At 54.6% G+C, this 17,137-nt stretch overlaps 3 protein-coding genes across 15 annotated transcripts in view; 2 read left to right on the top strand and 1 right to left on the bottom strand.

The window, feature by feature from the left end:
* GATAD2A (GATA zinc finger domain containing 2A) overlaps positions 1 to 4,712 on the top strand; it is an 82,745-nt gene extending 78,033 nt beyond the window's left edge. For all 12 annotated transcript variants that reach the window (XM_064281031.1, XM_064281024.1, XM_010593200.3 and 9 more), the window contains one exon: positions 1,432 to 4,712. In XM_064281031.1, the coding sequence (XP_064137101.1) occupies positions 1,432 to 1,562 (131 nt within the window). In that variant the 3' untranslated portion in view covers positions 1,563 to 4,712. The remainder of the gene's footprint in view (positions 1 to 1,431) is intronic.
* Positions 4,713 to 7,638: 2,926 nt separating this feature from the next.
* Positions 7,639 to 8,841, bottom strand: TSSK6 (testis specific serine kinase 6). The gene has a single exon (XM_003413514.4). The coding sequence runs from the start codon at positions 8,739 to 8,741 to the stop codon at positions 7,662 to 7,664; it is 1,080 nt and encodes a 359-aa protein (XP_003413562.2). The 5' UTR covers positions 8,742 to 8,841; the 3' UTR covers positions 7,639 to 7,661.
* Positions 8,842 to 9,173: 332 nt separating this feature from the next.
* Positions 9,174 to 16,495, top strand: NDUFA13 (NADH:ubiquinone oxidoreductase subunit A13). 2 transcript variants are annotated; one of them, XM_003413513.4, is made up of 5 exons: positions 9,252 to 9,393; positions 14,672 to 14,750; positions 15,717 to 15,788; positions 16,097 to 16,166; positions 16,313 to 16,495. In XM_003413513.4, exons 1-5 carry the CDS (start codon positions 9,300 to 9,302, stop codon positions 16,430 to 16,432), a joined length of 435 nt encoding a protein of 144 aa, XP_003413561.1. In that variant the 5' UTR covers positions 9,252 to 9,299; the 3' UTR covers positions 16,433 to 16,495. The 2 variants fall into 2 exon arrangements, with proteins under 2 accessions (XP_010591501.1, XP_003413561.1); XM_010593199.3 differs by lacking the exon at positions 15,717 to 15,788 and having other exon boundaries at positions 9,174 to 9,393.
* Positions 16,496 to 17,137: the final 642 nt, after the last annotated feature.

The raw sequence follows: 17,137 nt of genomic DNA on the forward strand, positions 1-17,137 counted from the left end.
CTCCTCACGTGTTCTTCAAAAACGGGACAACAGAAGAGAGGCACACAGGAGAGTTTGTTGCAGAAGTGGCACACGTCTTTATGTATCCTTGCGTGTTCCCGCAGAAAGATGGCTGTCCTCACACACAGACCCAATTGAGAACTGGGAAAGTGAGCTGACACAGATCCAAGAGGGCTGGTGCCGGGGGTAGGGCGCTGGGTTCTGCACAGTAGGTCTGTGTCCCAGAGTTAAGGATTGTAAACCACCGCAAGGCCATTGCTCAGTGCGTGTGATACAAGCACAGACTTGCTGACTGGCCGTTACTCTGTGAATGTGGCTGTGTTTGAGGTCAGCAGGGAGTTGGTGTGAGCTGGTGTGTGCACACCTGTGGTGGCTTTTGCACCATGTGTGTGTTTAGGGGGAGCTTGCAGGTGTGAAGGAGTAGACAGCTAGGATGTGAGAGAGGAGTCATTGAGACAGCGTCTCCCCACAGGAGTCCTGGGGTGTCCACATTCCACTCCAGGGTCATAGCTGTGGCTCAGGGGCAAGCCGGTCACGTGGTCAGTGAGCACAGGCCCTAAATGTAGTTCATGTGACTTTGGGCACTTTTCCATAAACATACTGATCTTTACCAGATTTTCTCCTGGCGTGGATGGTGACTCTGGTCCTTGCTGGCAGAGTCCTGTGTGACAGGGATGGGGGGACCAAAAGCCTCTGTATATATGTGAGTTGGGGTCATTTCCTTAGTTTCTGAGTACAAAAGTAACATTGGCTTCTTGTAGAAATGCAGAAAGTACAGGGAGGGTAATGGCTCATATTTTCTACCCACGAGAACATGTTGCACTGCAGTACCATGTGCCACATGTGTGTAAATGTCTGTGTCTTTTGAGGGATGGTGCTGTGCGGTGTTGATGTTTCCTCCTAATGCTTTGATGAGATTTATTTTGCTGTTAAAGATCCTCTGAGGATAGACCTGTTGTCAGTGGCGGCCATGCCCCATTGTCGCATGGCTCGTCCATGTTGACAGGTGTGTACTGTGAGGATTGGAGAGGTGACTGATCTCAAGCTGTTGTCTCACATGTGGGAGAGGTGGGCCGGGCGCATTGGGGGTGACAACCGGTGTGACTAGGGTACCCTTCAGAAAGCCTCAGTGCAGGCCTCTCTGTGCTCACTGTTATTATCTAAATGTTCTTCACGTAGTGATGACATTGGCTTCTTGGGGATTTCTTTCTAATTGGGGATGAGCAGGGAGGAATTGATCGCTTCTTAGACTCTCTTAGGATTTGATGGTGATGCTGTGGCCGGGGGCCTGTGGCCCTGCTCAGGGTCCTCTGGGGTGGGGTCCTCCTGGATAGAGGTCCCAGTGGCAGTGGTTCTGCTCCGGGTCATCTAGGGTGGAGTCGCGGCAGTAGCCGGGCTGACTCCGGTGGTGCCACGTGCCCTCTGTTGCAGGCGGGGCCCTCGCCTTTGTCAGCCCAGGCCTGGCGGTGCACAAAGCGTCCTCGGCCGTCGACCGTCAGCGTGAGTACCTCCTGGACATGATCCCGCCACGCTCCATCCCCCAGTCAGCCACATGGAAATAGTGGAGACCCGCCTCCCTCCTCCCTTTCCCCCGCACGGCTGCCTCTGCCGAGAAGGGCTGCGCCGACCTGTCCTCCGCCCGGGAGATGCCGCTACTGAATGTGGTTGCTGAAGAAGCAACCTGAGACGCTGCAGACCCTGGGCAGCACTGGGCGAGGAGGACTCCACCTGGAGGGACCGCGCGGCTTTCTTCCTTCCTTTCTTTGCCTTTAGTTTGCCGTCACCAGCAGAAACGTGGACCCGGGGGCTGGTTCTGCATCGCCCCCTCCCCCAATCTGGTTCCTGGCAGGCGCAATCCCCTGGACATGACACAGCAAGTGAGAGTGGCCACTCCCGGCGCCAAGTGAGTGGCCACTGCTCTGCTTCCCAACCCTGACACCCTCCGTCACGAAGGCCTGTCACTCGATGTATCTTTGAATCACCTCATGATGATGGAGTTGAAGGCAAGCTGTGCATACCCAGGTCCTGACTGCAGTGTCTGCCCTGCGCCTCAGGGGGCAGGCAGCTGGTAGCCCAAGACTGGACCAGCCCCACAGGAAGCCCTTCGCTGCTGCTCATCTGATGACCTTGGGACCCTCGAACTCAGCAGAACAAAATGAACCCAGGCCCACTGGAGACCAGGGATCTGGACACACTGCTGCCAAGGAGGGAAGATGGGCACAGAGCCCAGGAGCTTGGCTGGGAAGCAGGAGAGGGCTGCTGTTTTTGTTTTTTGGTTTATTTTATTAAATTTTCTCTCTTACTTTTCCTACTGATTTCGATAGATGGAATCATACGCTAGCCTGACCGTGAAATAAGTGTCAGGTGCTCGTAACAGGTGTGTCCCGGGTTGGGGCCCGGCCCAGGTGCTTCTCCTGCACCCCCTCCCCGACTTCAGGATTTCAGTGTGGGTCTAGTCTAGAAACTTTTCCTTACAGTGGGGGTGCTGTCGTGGGTCGTCCTCAGGTTTTTCTACCCTTAGTGTCTACAGAAACGTCTTTAGAAGGATCAGATCTGCCCTTAGTTTGTTTTGTTTTTTTCTCCCGGTCTTTAAAGCCAGGCTCCATGAGGAGAAGTGAAGATCCATGTCTGCTGCACACAGCCTCCCCATGAGGGCAGCCGAGCCCTGGTCCACCCCTGGCTGCAGGTGGAAACTTAAATTTAAACCCTTACTTTGCAGGGTTCCCTCCTTCAGACACAACTATTACTGTAATAAAAGCTCATGTAACTCTCCTTTCTCATGTTGTGTGAATAATGTCAGTGTTTAGGAAACATTTTTGACAGCAAGTAGGAGACCTAGTTTTGCAAAAAGTTCTAATTTTTTGTTGTGTAAAACCCTAAATTTCTTAATTGGTTTTGTTTTGAGCACATCACTTCGATGAGCCAAGGAGGGGAGGGTGAGGCAGAGTGGCCTTCCTCCCGAGGTCTAGGGATTTGGGGGAGAGGAGGGAAGTTGAAATTCAGGAGGGGGGAAAGAGGGTGTGTTTTTACACGCCAAAATTCAAGAGTATGCAAGCGTTTCTATTCCTCGCATTTTTCTGTGTGCCTGGCAAATAAATACCTATCTTATTACGACCCTGAGCTGTTGGCCCTCTCTGTTCACGCCACGGGCCATATGCTTGGAGTCCTCCCAGAAGGAGAGCCCGATGGCCCTCCCTTGGGAACAACCAACTTCACGCTATGCAGAGAAGCGGCAAAGCACCAGGCTGAGGCACCCTGCGTTGGTGGCTCCCAGCATGCTCCCTGGGTCTGTGACGAGGGCCAGCAGCCCCCTCAGCACCTCGCATCCTCCATCGTGCTCAGGAACTATTGCTCTGAGCCCGTGAGACGTCCCTCCTGGGCTTGGGGCTTGGACAGACCTTGTGAGTTCAATACAAACTGTGACCCAGCAAGGGAAGGGGCGTCTCAGGTGGAAGGGACGGATGGCTTGGGGCCTGGCTCTGCCTTCCACCCCCTCAGCCACTCTGATCAGGGACAACATACTGTGACTTAACAGTAGCTTTTTTTAAAGGGGCAAGAATGTAAGACGCCTTAATCTTTAGTTAATTTCTACTACCTTGAAATTCCCACCACCACCCCCTTTTTTCCTTGTTCCCCTTTGCAGTGTAATTTCTAAGAAGCCCCAGATCACGGGTGGTTCTGTGATGAAATTTATGATGATACAGGACAAGCATTAAATACCTCTCTGGATGGGGGTCTGAACAAGCCATGGGAAAGGGCATTGGTTAGCATTACAGGTGTCAACTGTCTGTGCAGAGCTCACCCCTTGAGACTGCCACGGTCCTTGCTGTCCCCAGGACCCGCAAGGATGTGGGAGCCTACAATGACAAGTGACCAATGATTGTAACGGTCCCAAATTACCTGTCACAAACCCCTGGAGGCAACTGGAAACTTAAAAAGTATTGCCGTGCTATTTGAGCACAATTCCTTTCTCACCTGGTTTGATTTGGGGGGTTGTTACGTACAAGTTTATGCACGCATACATACATACGTACACGGGTAGACATGGACCTGCTCGGAGCTCCCACGTTTCTGACCATCCTGGCTTCATCATGGGGTCCCAGTCAGCAGTATCCCAGTATCACAAAGTTTATCTTTGTTAAAGACATGGGTGGTGAGAGCTACCTTCGGTCCTATCTGTATTTCCAGGACAGAGGGGACGAGAGGCAACTCAGACCGCACTGTGCCCTGTGGCTCCTGGTCCCCTCAGGAATCTTTTTGGCCCACACACGGCTCTCCCGTTGTATGGAGACACGCAGGGAGGAGTTTTCTATATATGTGTATAAATACCTGATGCATAGGGATGTAAATAACAAAAGGTGGGCCTTGCTGCTCTGCCTCACGGCTTTTCTTTAATGCCAAGCTATGCTGTACAGGATGTTGCTGAAATAACTTGGACTGAGCTTTTTTAAAAACAGCAAGCAACTTTTATATTTCTTTAACAGAAAGTGTAATAGACAGTTACACTAGTGCAGGGTATTTAGGGGCCTTGGGGGGAGGCTGTCACTTGTATTTATTGTGACTCTAAATCTTTGATAATAAAACATGTTTTAAAAAAATGTTTGGCACCAAACCGGAATAGACAGTTCCAATAAACAAAGACGCTGGAACCCGATAACTATGCGTTGTGAGGTGATTCTAGAATCTGAAGGACAATAAAGAAATGGACCATGTGTTGGCTGTACTTCTGTTTTATCCTCAACCCTGTTTCCCAAAAACGCCAAAACTTGGAGAAGAGCGTACAAGAGGGTGGCTGAGGGGTCCCTCGCCAGTGGGTAACCGTGGGCCCATGGCTTCACCAGTGCCCGTCTTCTTGAGAATCCTTAGAATAAAGCTTCCTCTACACTCCAACCAGAGGGACAGAATTTTCTGAAACTTTCTAGGCTGGGCATCACTTTGGGAGCCATTGCTGTAGGATATGAGATTATAGATGTGTGTTCCAAGCACAGGGGTCACCCAGACCTCAGGAAATGTCCCATGCACAGAGCCGCTCTGAAATGAGCAAATTCCTGGTGAGAAGTTTTTTCAGATTTAGACACTCCCAATTTTTTCATATGACTAATTCCACGATGTGTAAAAAAAAAATTTTTTTTTTTGCTGGTTCTTGACATATGGCGGCTGCCAGGATTCACCCTATTTTACAGACAGGTGTAAAGAGCTGGTTGCAGACAGCAGAAACCACACCCAAGCCTGTCCACCTCCGTTTATGGGACGTTTTCTAGGGGCCCAGCCCCATGACCTCACTCTTCCTAAGGATGGATTTGAGTCCTGGCCTTCCCTGGTCAGGCACCAAACTCCTCAAAGACCAGGGCAGATCCCTGGGTGAGTCTGGGCCACGGTCTCCAGTAGGCTGAACACTCTGGGCCACACTGTCTCCACCTACAAAATGGGGCACCAGCCCTAGTCCTTGCAACCCTGCCCCCTCTAACATCCTGGCCCTTCTGCTCACGAGCGCTGTGGAGGTACGGACAGTGAAGGGCCTGGGTGCTAGGGGCAGGGCAGTGACAACAGATGGAAGCATCATCACACCTTTAGATGGGGACAAGGAGGGAGAGCAGAGTGTCAGGCTGGAGGTGACTTTGAGGCCAAGTCTTGAATGAAGATGGGGAGGTATTAAAGGGAGTGAGGACAGCCATGTTCAGGTGAGAACACATGTGGCGGGTGGAGAAATAGCGAGGAGGGCAGTGTGGCTGGACCAGGAGAGACAGTGAGTTTTATTCTGAGTGTGTGGGGGCCTGGGAGGGGTCTGGCTCTTGCCGAATCTCTGGTGAGACAGGCCCCCTCCCAACAACCCTGTGGTCCGGTTCCTGCACTTGTTTCCAGGTGAGGAGCCGGAGACATGGCCCAGGTCCCTGAGGAAAACCAAAACCAAACCAATTGCCATCAAGTCAATTTCAACTCACAGTGACCCCATGTGTACAGAGTAGGACTGCTCCATAGGGTTTTCAAGGCTGTGACCTTTTGGAGGATCATCAGGCCTTTCTTCCAAGTCACATGAGTGGGTTCGAACCACCAACCTTTCAGTCAGTAGTTTAGTGCTTAACTGTTTGTGCCACCCAGGGACTCAGATCTGGATGAGGGGCCCTTCAAATTTAACTAGAGGGGCCCGGTCTTTTCTCTCAGCTCTGATGAGATTCAGCCAGGATACCCCCTCTGATGGCAAGGCCTATCCCCACTGGGCAGCAGTTATCTGCAAAATGGGGTGAAAAGGACCACAACCTAAAAATTTAAGGGGGGAGGGGCCTAGTACTCCATCTCCAGGGCTCCAGGGAGCCGTGGAAGGTGAGTGAGCAGGAGTGGGACATAGACCCACAAGTCCAGCAGCTCCCTTAGGGGCTGTGTGGGTTTCAGATGGAAGAGATAGGAGGGATCAGGGTTAGGGAGACGCTTGCCACACACCCCAGACAGCCACTGTGACCAAACCCAGTAACCTCATCGTAGGCAAAATAAAACCCAAACTTCCCCAGGCCCTGTAGAGTCCCTCGCCGCAGATGCAACCCTCTTCACCTTCTCTCCCAACTTTCCCAGGTTGGTTCCTTCTGGCTCAGCTCAAATGTCATCACCCTGGTCCCTCCCGGACTGCCCTGCCCGATTTAGCACAATTTACGATCATCTTATTCCAGGCCTTTCCTTTTGTTTTTACTTTCCACCTGCCTCCTTCAGATGGGTCCAAGCATCTCTGCTGAGTCCCAACCTCAATAAATGCACGAATACGCGAGTGAACCAAGTCTGAATGAACCAGTGGACCCATGCCCAGTCCCTAGCCCTGACTCTCCTCCCCCTGGCCTGGAGAGGGCGGTTCTCACCAAGCAGGGCTGCTCCGCTTCAGACTGATGGGGTTCGAATCCCAGCTGTGTTCTCGGGCAAGTGACAGCTGTGTCGGCCTGCTTCCTCATCCGTAAAGGCTCGGTCTGCGTATCAACAGGAGCTCCTCCCTCCCCTTCCGTCCAGTGAGCCCCCTAGCATCCCCATTCCCAGGACCATCACTACCGCTAGCACGATCTCACACCCCCCTCGATCCTGCCCAGGCTGGAGAGCCCGAAGAGCTGGCTTTGAATCTGCCCAACTCCCCACTGAGGCCTGCAGCAAAAGCCTCGACTTGCCTATCTCGAAAATGGATCTCCCATGCCTGCCCTTCCCCCCAGGGGAGCGACACACCCTGCCCCGAAAATGGGCCACGGCTAGAGCCAGATGTGAGGACGAGCGAGTTTATTACAGATTCCGGGGGGGGCCGGGCCCAGGGCGCCCTGCGCCCCCCTGGCGCCCGCGGTGGGCTGGGGACGGGCGCCGCGCACTCGTGTCTGCTTGCCGCAGGTCCTCGGGCGCGCGCCGTCCTCAGCTTAGCCGTCGCTCGTTCCGCGCAGGCGTACTGCCTTCGGCTCCTTGCACCCCGCCCCCTCCAGGAGCCATCGTGCCGGGAGCCGGGGCCGCGCATTTGCCCTCCCGCTCTCTAGGTTGTGACTGAGCAGGAGGAGCGCGCTTAGTAGCCGTAGGGGAGAGGAGAGGGGAGGGCGCGTGCGCAGTGGCGGGCGGCGGCTTTGCGGGGTTCCGAAGCGCGTCCCTCGCGCGTGCGCCGCGCGTACGAAGTGCCGGGGCGGCACGAAGGGCGGGAGCACCGGCGGTTAGCCGGAGTCCCCCGCCCGCAGCCAACTGTTGCGCGCTACCTGGCCGGCCGAGGGTCGGGCCGACGGGCTGAACTGCAACAGCTCGGCGATCAGGGCCTTGCAGCGCTCAGGCAGCTCGAGCCCGTCGGGGTAAAGCACGCCGCGCTTCTGGCGCCGGGGCAGTCCGGCTATGTCCGAGTCGTCGAAGGGCATGCACCCGGTGACCATGACGTAGAGCACGACACCCAGGCTCCACACGTCGTATTTCTTGGGGTCATAGGGGATGCCCAGCAGCACCTCGGGAGACGCATAGGCCGCCGAGCCGCAGTAGGTGGTGCTTAGATCGGGGTAGCCGTGTGCCTGGCGGCCGAAGCCAAAGTCCGTGAGCTTGACGCGGCGCTCGTCGGGGCTGAGCAGCACGTTCTCACACTTGAGGTCGCGGTGCACCAGGTGGTGGTCGTGCAGGTAGCGCACGGCGCCGGCGATCTGCGCGAAGAGGTCGCGCGCCTGCGCGCCAGGGATGCGCCCGCTGCGCTGCACCGCCTGCAGCAGGTCGGTGGCGGCCGCCTCCATCACGATGTACAGCTTCCCGTTGCATACCTCGATGAACTCGAAGACGTGCACAATATGCGGGTGCCGCACGCCCCTCAGGATGGACAGCTCGCGCGGCAGGAACTTGTTGACGAAGTCGGGCGGCGCGCGCCGCCGGTCCACCACCTTGATGGCCACTGTGCCCTTGTACTTTTTGGACGTGGCCACCTTCACCTTGGAGTAGCTGCCTTCTCCGATAGTGCGGCCCAGCTTATAGCCGAGTTCGCTCAGGAGTTTGTCGCCCGACATGGTGGCGCCCGGGGCGCGTGGGGAGCAGGAGGCGGCTGCTGTCGGAGGGCGGCCGGACTCCGATTTCGGGCCTAACCCATGGCGCTTGGCACCTGCACCCCCGTACCCCCATGTGCCCACTCCCAGACCCCTGCCGCCGCGGCGCCTTTTATTGCCGCGGTAACAATTTCTGCCTTGTGAAGTGACCGCAGGCGTCACCCTGCCGCGGGGTGGGGGGGTACCCCTGAGCCGTGCCCCGCAGGCGCCCAAGCCCCTCATACTATGTGACTCACAATCGCCCGGAACGGCTCAGTTCCGGAGAAGCGGCCCCTAGCCGGGTGTCTCGACCACACTGGGGAGCAAAATCCGCGCCTGGGATCTGGGCGCCTCCTCGTGAGTCCGACCTCGGCTAACAGCGGACCCTTCCCCTCCCACTCCGTGTATCCCCCGCCCCATGGCCATGGGGAGTCCTGGGCTGCCCGCAGATTCCCCTGACGTGGAGAAAACGGGGAAGGGGCTTGACTCTGGGACCTGCTTCCTTGGGGAGCAAGAGGCTGGGGGTTCCTGACAGTCCGCGCTGCAGCCCTGAGGGAAGGTGAACCCGAGATCCTTTAGTACAGTGATGAGGGCGCCCCAACGCCCAGTCTGGTAAATAAGGACTCAGACGCGCTGCTGGAGCCAGGCTGCGCCGCCCCGACGCTCCGCGCCATCCAGGGGCCAAACCAGCGCCCCAGTCCTGTCAGAAACCTCTCGAACTTCCGCCACACTCATCATGACGGCGACAACCGCCTGGTACGTAACTTCCGCCCACGGCCGGAAGTGTAGGACTCTGGTAGCATGGCGACGGCGAAGGTGAAGCAGGACATGCCCCCGCTGGGGGGCTACGGCCCCATCGACTACAAGCGGAACCTGCCCCGTCGGGGTCTGTCGGGTCAGTGTCGCCGTGCGCCGGGGTGTCAAGGTCTGGGGCCCTCGGGCCCCCGCGGCGGGGACGGGACGGCGAGCGGGCCTCAGTTTCCCGGCTGTGCTGCGGGGAGATGGAGTCCCAGGATCCCCCATAGTTTCAGTAATAACGATCATATGTGCTGCAATTTGTGTCTTTTTAACAATCCAAGAGGTCAGTCCGTTAATTACTCCCATTTTACAGACGGTAAACTGAGGGTGGCTTACCCGTGACCCTGGCCCCTTGGCTTTGCTCCGGCTTCCAAGGAGGAGAAACTTGCCTGAGAAAGGCTGCGACTCCCCCAGGGTCAGTCGGGGCCGAAACCCAGGGAATGTCCTATAGGGTGGCCCAGGAATCTGTGTTCTTGAATTTTCAAATGTTGTAAGTAATATTTTACATTGGGTTCAACACAGAAAAAGTAAAAGGTGCCACACTCAGCACCCAGTGTTAACAGAAATAAAATTTAAAACATAATTTAAGGGTGAATACAATTGCCGAAATTCATCAAAATTTACATTTAAAACCTGTGCATGTAGTTGTATGCAAATTATGTTTCTGTTTAAACAAAGGGAAAGGAATTAGCAGGCGTGGTAAAAAAATGTTAATTCAGACTGTGGAAGAGTGAGTCTTTCCCTTGACCCATTCCTTCTTGGTTTTTGTATCCTAGAACAGGGGTGGGCAAACTTTCTCTGAAAAGGGCCAGATGGTAAATATCTTAGGCTTTGCTGACCACGGAGTCCCTGTCCCTGCTACCTTTTCACAACGGTTTACAAATGTAGGAACATTCTTAGCCCAAGGGCCGTACAAGACCAGGCTATAGGCTTTATTTGACCCAGGGGCACTTGTATGCCTAAGATTCTAGTTCTAGAACAGGTTGACAGACTATGACATGATGTCGGGTGCCGTCCAGTTGATTTCGCCTCATAGCGACCCCATGTGACAGAGTAGAACTACCCCATCGGGCTTCCTAGGCTGTAATCTTTACCGGGGCAAATCACCAGGTCTTTATTCTTCGGAGCCTCTGAGTAGATTCAGACAGCCAACCTTCCTGTTTGCAGCTGAGTGCTTAACCATTGTACCACCAGTGCTCCTTATGATGTGATGAGAGCCTCCATATTTCTTTTATTGAGGGGTAACTGAGCACCCAGCCTGTTAGACCCCCTCAGGTGTGTATTGGGATAATGTGCACCTGTGTGACTTGGACCAGACCCGTGGGCCTCCTGTTCCCCCTAGTCCACATCTCCCATTTTTATTTTTAAGTCCCAAATGTGCCTTTCACCATGGACCTCTTCGGGTTCATGATATCGCAGTACACCAGTGTTTCCTGTAGAACATGCAGGCTCACCTGGGTCTTTCCACACCGTGAGAGGTGAGGAAGATACCTCTTCCGGTGGTGTGGTCTTCTTTATGAGGCAGCAGCTTCCCTGGGGCCCTCTCACCCATCTGTCCTTGCTTCATGGCCCTGTTCAGACCTCAGCCCTGTCTCCAAGGGCTCACAGCCTAGCTGAGGAGACAGATACCATTGCACAAGAATTTCCAGTTTTGAGGATAAGAGGCCTGTGTCAGCCAGGGTGGCAGGGAGCGCCACTTTGAGGAGGAGCCCCCAGGAGGGAGGCACAGCAAGTATAAAGGTCTGTTCTCCATCCCCACAGCCCACATTCCCATCAGCCCACCCTCCCTGCTCCTGTCTTAACCCTGTGGCCCTGAGCCTGACACCCACTGCCCAACAGTGGCTAGAACATGCCAGGCTGCCCAGGCACCTCCTCTTTGCTCCCCAGTGCTCTAAAGTGACTTCCACCCCCTTTTCCACTCCTCGTCTCTTTTACCCCAACGTTCTACTCCTTCCTCAGTCTAGGTTGGAGCCTTTTCTTATTTTTGTGTCTTTAATATCTTTATTGAGATACATATAATTTACATGCCATAGAATTCACCCATTTAAAGTGTACAATTCAGTGGTTTTTAGTACCTTCACAGATACATGCAACCATCTCCACAGTCAATTTTAGAAGATTTTCATCCTCTCAGGAAGAATACTTGTGCTTATTAGCAGTCATGCCTATTCCCCACCCTCACCCCCAGCCTGTGGTGACTACTAACCTACTTTCTGTCTCTGTGGATTTGCCTGTTCTGTGGTTAAGAGCTCGGCTGCTAACTAAAAGGTTGGCAGTTTGAATCCACCAGCTGCTCCTTGGAAACCCTATGGGGGCATTTCTACTCTGTTCTGTAGGGTGGCTATGAGTCGGAATCAAGTCGAGAGCAACAGGTTTGGGTTTGTTTTTTTGGACATTTCACGTAAGTGGATAATACAGTATGTGGCTCCATTATATGGATACATTTTGTTTATCCATCAGGAATGGACGTTATGAACAGTGCTGCTATGAACATTTGTGGATACATTTTTCTGTGGACCTACATTTTCATTCTCATGGGAATATACCTAGGAGTGGGGCTGCTGGATCCTATGGTAACTCCACGTTGAGCATCGTGAGGATCCACCAGGTTATTTCCAGAGGGGCTGCGCCCTTTTACATCCCTACCAGCAATGCACAAGAGCTCTAACTTCACCTCCTCAACAACACTCCTTATTATCTGACGTTTTGATTGTCATCATCCTGGTGGGTGTGAGGTGAAATTTCATTGTGTTTCTGATTTGCATTTCTCTGATGACTAATGACATAGAGCATTTTTTCTTGTTTGTATTGGCCACTCGTGTATCTTTCTTCCCTTATTAGGTATATGATTTTCAAATATTTTCTCTATCTCTGGGGATTCTTTTTACTTCTTTGATGGTATCATTTGCAACACAAAGGTTTTAATTTGATGAGGTCCAGTGCATCTATTTTTGCTTTTATCACGGGTGCTTTTAGTGGCATAGTGGTTAAGAAAGCTATGGCTACTAACCAAAAGGCTGGCAGATTGAATCCACCAGCCGCTCTTTGGAAACCCTATGGGCCAATTCTACTCTGTCCTTTAGGGTGGCTATGAGTTGGGATTGACTCAACAGCAACAGGTTTTTTAATTGCCAAATCTAAGAGTTGTATGGTTTTAATTCTTACATTCAGGTCTTCCATCCGTTTTGAGTTCATTTTTGTGCATGGTGTCAAGAAGGGACCCAGCTTCATTCTTTTGCATGTAGAGATCTAGTTGTCCTATTTGTTGAAAAGACTGTTCTTTCTCCGTTGAATGGACTTGGCATCCTTGTCCAGAATCAATTGACCGTAAATGTATGGTTTATTTCTGGCCTCTCAGTTCTATTCTTTTGAGCTGGATGTCTATTCTTACTCCAGTGCCACGTTGTCTTGATTACCACAGCTGTTTGATAAGTTTTGAGATCGTGAAGTGAGAGTCCTCCAACTTTCTTCTTCTTTTTCAAGATCATTGTGGCTATTCTTGGTCCCTTGCAGTTCCAGGAGCCCTGGTGGCATAGTGTTGTTAAGCGCCCAGATGCTAACTGGAAGGTTGGTAGTTTAAGCCCACCAGCCGCTCTAAGGGAGAAAGATGTGGCAGTCTGCTTCTGTAAAAATTACAGCCTTGAAAACCCCATGGGGCAGTCCTGCTGTATCCTGTTAGGGTCTCTGAGTTGGCATGGACTCTATGGCATTGGGTTTGGGGTTTTTTGGTTTGCAGTTCCATAGGAAGCTTATGATCTACTTGTGACTTCCTGCAAACAGGAAAGCTTGGTTTCTAACAGGGATTGCATTGACTCTTTAGATCAATCTGGAAGTACTGCCATCTTAACAGTGTTCCAGTCCATGCACGTGGTTGTCTTTTTGTTTATTTAGATCTTTGGGAGAGGTCCACACGCCCTGCTGTGTGTGCCCCTCACTCACCTCCCCCACCAGACTGGCAGTTCTCACGGCTAAGACCCCGCTGTGGGCCCAGTTTCTTCAGCCCTGAAGCATTCGGCCGATGATGAGATGAGTGAGAGCCTATGGACTTCGTGCAGGTGTGAAGGGTCCTGCTGCAGCACCTTAAAGGCTGTTTTCTTGGAATTTATCTTAAAGATGGGCTAACGTGGGTGCCCGGCTGTGAGGGTCTCCGGAAGGCTGGACACAACTCTGTCTGCCCACAGGGCTGGTTAAAGGCGAGGGTCCCCCACCCCTGGGATGAGGCAGCTCTAATCGGAAACTCGGACGGGAGAACATGCTGACATTGTGGAAGTACCACGAGGGGAGGGTACTTGTGTGCTCTGGATCAGCTCCGAACACGCAGGATCTCTCGGGAGATTCAAGGGACTGGGGTCCTGCCTCTGAGCACAGGGCCCAGGCACCTCGACTCTGGCCCTTTGTAAGGTGGAGCTGTCTTACCTGAGCTCCTGTTTGCAGCAGGTGAGCACGAGGGGTCTGTCAATCACCTCACGTCCCACTCCATACCCTGCCAGAGCCAAGATGGGAAGGGTGGGAGAGGCAGTCCAGTTGGGTCAGGACTCTGGTGGCCCCACTGCAGACAGGGCAACCTACTTTTGTGCCCCGAGCCCCATGGACCCAGGCATGGCCTCACCCACTGTTTGCCAGTCATTTACTGGATGGTTACTAAAGCCTGGAGACCCTGAGTGGCGCAATGATGAACACACTTGGCTGTTAACTAAAAGGTTGGAGGTTTGAGTCCACCTAGAGGTGTCTTGGAAGGGTGGTGATCTACTTCCAAAAAATCAGCCATTGAAAACCCCATGTGCGCAGTTCTCCTCAGACACATGGGGTCGCCATGAGTTGGAATTGATTTGGTGGTAACTGGTTGGTGGTTAACGTGCTTGGCTGCTAACTGAAAGGTTGGAGGTTTGAGTCTACCCAGAGGTTCCTCAGAAGAAAGACCTGGTAATCTACTTCCCAAAATCAGCCATAGAAAATCCTGTGGAGCACAGTTCTACCGTGACACTCACAGTGAGTCAGAGTCAACTGGATGGCAGCTGCACCCAAAGCCCAGTTGTCTGAACCTGTTGATTCCTCCCAGCATCCGTGACAGCCCAGCTGTCCCTCAGGATTAGTGTCTGCTGGTGCTTGTAAATATTCATGGAGCCTCTGTCCCCCAGAGTGCAGGGCAGGGGGCACAGCCTTGCATTCCCAGGCCCCAGTGGATACCCCAGGTAGCCTCCTGTGGCCAGAGTGCAGAGGGAGCCCAGGGAGCCGAGGCTGCATGAGCTGGGATAGTGAGGGCACCCTCAGAGCCGCTCGCGCGTGGAGGCCGGTCTGCTGACCAGGGGCAGGCGGGGCCACCCAACTGCAAACATCTAGAGTCCTGAGCAGATCCGTCGCCCCTCTCCCCGCAGGCTATAGTATGCTCGCTGTGGGCTTTGGGACCCTGCTCTTCGGCTACTGGAGAATGATGAAGTGGAACCGCGAGCGCAGGTGGGAGCTGCGAGGCGTCTGGGGCATCTGCTCAGCGTCTGAGGGCCACAGGGAGGAGACCATGCACCCCGAGTGGGCAGGGCAGAGTGGAGGCCCCATCTCTGGGCAGAACGGGTGGAGGGCCGGCCAGCCTCTGCTGGGATGAGAGTTGTGGTGACCAAGCACAGACTCAGTGCAGTGAAGGCTTAGACCACACCACACAGGGGTACTCGACCCATGTCACAGCAGTCCCCATGGTGCTCTCTCAGGCTCGCTCCACAAGGCTGGAACCCTGGGGCTGTGCTTGAGTGGCCAGCACAGGGAGAGCTCTCGGTAGCTGTTGAGGGAAAGAAGACTAGAGTGAGCCAGCCCAGCCTGACGGGACAGCCACCACAGGAGCAGATGCCTGGCCAGCAATGACCACACCATGTGCTAGTGCAATGAGGGGGGCAGCCTGTGAGGGGGAAGTCCTTTGCATGTGTCCACCCACGGCGATTCCAGTCTGTACTGGCCCCTGCTCACCTCACTCTTATCCTTACACCAGCATGGGCGGGCTCACTGCAGGGAACACAAACTCCAGAAAGAGAAGGGCCCCACCGGTGGTACCTAGGGCCAGCCAAGCTCTCAAACTTATTATTTTGAGGTGGGGGCATGATCTCAGAAAACGTGGAGCCCTGAGGATAGTCTTTCCCTCCCTGGTTCACCCAGTCATCAGACCAAGCTAATTTTGGAATTGAAAAAATTTTTTAATTGAAAAGAGTCCATAAAGCCAGAGTCTCCCGGACAGCAGCCTGTGCAACCCCCATAGACCCGCCCACCACCCTGCACCACCCCCTATCACCCCAAACAGCTTCCCTGCCCATGGCTGCCCCCAGGTGGATACCCTTGCCCTGGCCCTGTGCCCCTCAAGCGTGACCCTGGGGAGTTGGATGTCTGAAGCTACCCCACCCCCCACCAGCCGTGGCTGATGGTGTTCGGGTTCTGCAGGCGCCTGCATATTGAGGACCTGGAGGCCCGCATTGCACTGATGCCACTGCTCCAGGCAGAGAGGGACCGGAGGTAGGGACCTGCAGCGGGGGTCCAGCCCAAGATGCACCCAGGGGAGGGCAGCAGAGTCCCTACACTGCCTGGAGGGTGTCAGAGACTTGACTTACTCTGGGGGAAGCATAGGGAAGGCTTCCTGGAGGAGGGGTCTTTGGGACTGGGTCAGGGAGGCAGTAGTTTAGAGGCCCCAGGAGAGAGGACATGGTGGTGGAGTGAACAGCATGTGCAAAGACCAAGAGGAGACAAAGCCAGGAGGGGCTGTGGCGGGGGTGGGATCTAGGGTGCAGGTCCTGCTTGGTCCCATCCCTCACCCCACCCTGCAGAGTCCTGCAGATGCTGCGGGAGAACCTGGAGGAGGAGGCCATCATCATGAAGGACGTGCCTGACTGGAAGGTAGGTCCTGGGGGCGGGGGGCGGGGGGGGGCAGGGCTGCGAGGGGCTAAGGGACGTAGTGAGTGGGGGGAGGTGGCAGCCCCACCCAAGCTGGGGGAGGGGAGACTGGGCCCCCAGCGCGCCCGCCCACACCCTGGCACCCGCAGGTTGGCGAGTCAGTGTTCCACACAACGCGCTGGGTGCCTCCCATGGCGGGCGAGCTCTACGGACTGTGTACGAAGGAGGAGCTGCTCAGCTCCGACTATGGCTTCATTTGGCACATATAGGAGGCAGGAGCCCGCTGCGACCTTCCCTGCCCCCAGGAAGAGAATAAACACTCTGAAAATCGGCCGGAGTCCCCGCTGTGTCTGCACTCTGTAGGGAGCAGGGGTGGGGGATGGGGCTGGAGGAGTGGCCGGGCCCAGAGTGGAGACCAGGCTGGGCAGCAGGGACTAGGCTTCCTGGGGCTTCTGCTGGGGTTGCTCCAAACCGAGGAGGGGCTGGAGCCTCCAAACACCTGGGTCTCCACCAGCGACCTCATCTCCGGCTTCCAAATTATCCCTAGATTTTCCTACTTCTGTCCCTCCCAGTCCGAGTGCCCTTCCCACTTTCGGTGAAATCCCGATCACCCTCCCGGGCCAGAGGTTCGTGAACTTAGTGCTGGGTCTGTAATATAGAGGGGTATATGGCAGGAGTTGGGGACCCCCTATAGTCCAAGGATCCCATAGCCCGGGGGCAGAGATAAGCAGGCCGTCGCTGCCCCTCCAGACTTACTTTACCTGCTAACATGCAGGCCTCTGGGAATCCCCCTTCCCCCGCAAGCAGCTTTACTCATGCCGGAAAAGGGTTAAGCGCACCTGCACCCGCTGGCCAATGGCCGCGCTCAGCGCCTTAGCAGCGCCTTCTCGTTGGCGGGCGGTGCGGGGTGGGCGGGAGGAGGCGAGAAGGGGCCCAGCCTCTGAGGATGCGCTTAAAAGACGACCGAGGCGGCA

Source organism: Loxodonta africana, chromosome 3 (assembly GCF_030014295.1).
Source record: "Loxodonta africana isolate mLoxAfr1 chromosome 3, mLoxAfr1.hap2, whole genome shotgun sequence".
NCBI classification, from domain to species: Eukaryota; Metazoa; Chordata; class Mammalia; order Proboscidea; family Elephantidae; genus Loxodonta; species Loxodonta africana.